The following is a 2,393-nucleotide window of genomic DNA, read 5'->3' as shown; positions in this document are numbered from 1 at the left end:
CTGCTGCTGCTGCTACTGCTACTGCTTCTTCTGCTGTTATTGCTGCTGTTACTGTTGCTGCTGCTACTGCTACTGCTGCTGCTGCTGCTACTGCTACTGCTTCTTCTGCTGTTATTGCTGCTGTTACTGTTGCTGCTGCTGCTGCTACTGTTGCTGCTGCTACTGCTGCTGCTGCTGCTACTGCTACTGCTTCTTCTGCTGTTATTGCTGCTGTTACTGTTGCTGCTGCTGCTGCTACTGTTGCTGCTGCTACTGCTGCTGCTGCTGCTACTGCTACTGCTTCTTCTGCTGTTATTGCTGCTGTTACTGTTGCTGCTGCTGCTGCTACTGTTGCTGCTGCTACTGCTGCTGCTGCTGCTACTGCTACTGCTTCTTCTGCTGTTATTGCTGCTGTTACTGTTGCTGCTGCTGCTGCTACTGTTGCTGCTGCTACTGCTGCTGTTACTGCTGCTATTGCTGCTGCTGTTGTTGCTGCTGCTGTTACTGCTGCTGTTGCTGCTGCTGCTGCTGCTGCTGCTGCTGCTGTTGCTGCTGTTGCTGTTGCTGTTGCTGCTACTACTACTACTACTACTACTGTTGCTGCTGTTGCTGTTGCTGCTACTACTACTGCTGCTGCTGTTGCTGCTGCAATCATGACCAGATCACGACCCTCACGTCTCAGATGTCAGGATACGGCGTGCAGCCAGCGACGGCGATTGTTAGCGGGGGCGTGCGAGAGCGCCACCTGGTGCTTAGCATCAGTGCAGTGTGGCGCAGCAACCCTGGGGCATTGCCTCTGCTCGTTTTTCTCGTTATCTCACACGTACTTTGTTCGTAATCTCACCTGAGCTTTGTTCATTATCTCACCTGTTGGCTCGCTGCAGGAGTTTGATCCGGAGGAGTTCTATCACCTGCTGGAGGCGGCCGAGGGTCAGGCAAAGTTCGAGCAGGGTGTCTCCAAGCCCGACGTTCCTAAATACATCATCAACAAGCTGGGTCTCAACCGCGACCCGCTCGCCGGTAGGTGGCGCTAGCTGTCACGCGCTCGTGTGCGTGTGGCTGCATTACCGTTGACACAGTAACACCTGTGTGTGTATGCCTGTACTGCAACGAAACGTGTTAGCTACCACACGCCTTTATGGAACAGACACCTGTCTATGAAAGACACTTTTTGTGTGTGTTGCCTTTTAGTAGCAGTTACATGGTGAAACCACCTCTATAGAACCGACACTTGTCTATAAATGACCGTGTCTTTAGTATATAGTAGGCTTCGCTCCTTGTAGCAGACATATCAGAATAAAGTAAATGAAACGTGTATGTGTGTGTGTGTATCTACTGTGTCAGTGGTTGTGTGTATGTGTGTACTGTGTCAGTGGTTGTGTGTATGTGTATGACGTGTATGTGTATGTGTGTGTGTGCGTGCGTGCGTGCATGCGTGCGTGCGTGCGTGCGTGTGTGTATAACAGCTTCCATCGCTGCTTGCAGACATATCAGGGGAGCTGAGGGACGACGACAGCGGCCGGCCGGACACTCCTGACACGGATGAATCCGGCTCGACGGGAGCGGAGGTGAAGCCTGCAGCACCAGCCCCGAAGGAGGACGACTTTGAGACGATAAAACTCATCAGCAACGGTGCTTACGGGTAAGCAAGGAGGAGAGAGCGAGAGGAGAGAGGAAGAGGAGAGAGCGAGAGGAGAGAGCGAGAGGAGGGAGCGAGAGGAGAGAGCGAGAGGAGGGAGCGAGAGGAGGGAGCGAGAGGAGAGAGCGAGAGGAGAGAGCGAGAGGAGGGAGCGAGAGGAGGGAGCGAGAGGAGGGAGCGAGAGGAGAGAGCGAGAGGAGGGAGCGAGAGGAGGGAGCGAGAGGAGGTAGCGAGAGGAGGGAGCGAGAGGATGATCATCATCAAAGGTTAGATATACGTTACATATTAGGTCATTTTAATCAACCTGTAAGATGATCATCAAAGTTTAGATATACGTTACATATTAGGTCATTTTAATCAACCTGTATGATGATGATCATCAAAGGTTAGATATATGTTACATATTAGGTCATTTTAATCAACCTGTATGATGATGATCATCGTCATCGTTGCTGGGCTGTGTGCCTAGTGAGAGACAAGGAGCGTGGACTCACATGAATATTTATTATATATGATTCATCATCGTTGCAGGGCCACGTGGCTGGTGGGGCACAAGGGGCATGGTTATCGCTCATTTATACATAGGTTTTCCATTATATATTATATATTATATATCGCCGGTGTGGTTGCAGGGCTGTGTGCCTGGTGCAGTACAAAAGGCATGGTCGCCACTTGTGTGGATATACGTTATATATTATATGTTATGTATTAGATATCGTCGCTGTGTGCTTGCAGGGCCGTGTGGCTGGTGCGACACAAGGAGACGAAGCAGCGC

The 2,393-nt window shown here is 51.1% G+C and overlaps 1 protein-coding gene across 1 annotated transcript in view; it reads left to right on the top strand.

Moving 5' to 3' along the window:
- Positions 1-2,393, top strand: part of LOC106818858 (microtubule-associated serine/threonine-protein kinase 3-like) — a 6,900-nt gene that overhangs the window by 2,808 nt on the left and 1,699 nt on the right. The window contains exons 3-4 of the mRNA XM_014823529.1: positions 864-999; positions 1,465-1,621. Of these exons, the coding sequence (XP_014679015.1) occupies positions 864-999; positions 1,465-1,621 (293 nt within the window). The remainder of the gene's footprint in view (positions 1-863; positions 1,000-1,464; positions 1,622-2,393) is intronic.

This window comes from Priapulus caudatus, unplaced genomic scaffold (assembly GCF_000485595.1).
Source record: "Priapulus caudatus unplaced genomic scaffold, Priapulus_caudatus-5.0.1 Scaffold2594, whole genome shotgun sequence".
NCBI lineage: Eukaryota > Metazoa > Priapulida > Priapulimorpha > Priapulimorphida > Priapulidae > Priapulus > Priapulus caudatus.
Note: the sequence above shows the minus strand (reverse complement) of the source record. Positions and strands in the feature narration are given on the sequence as shown.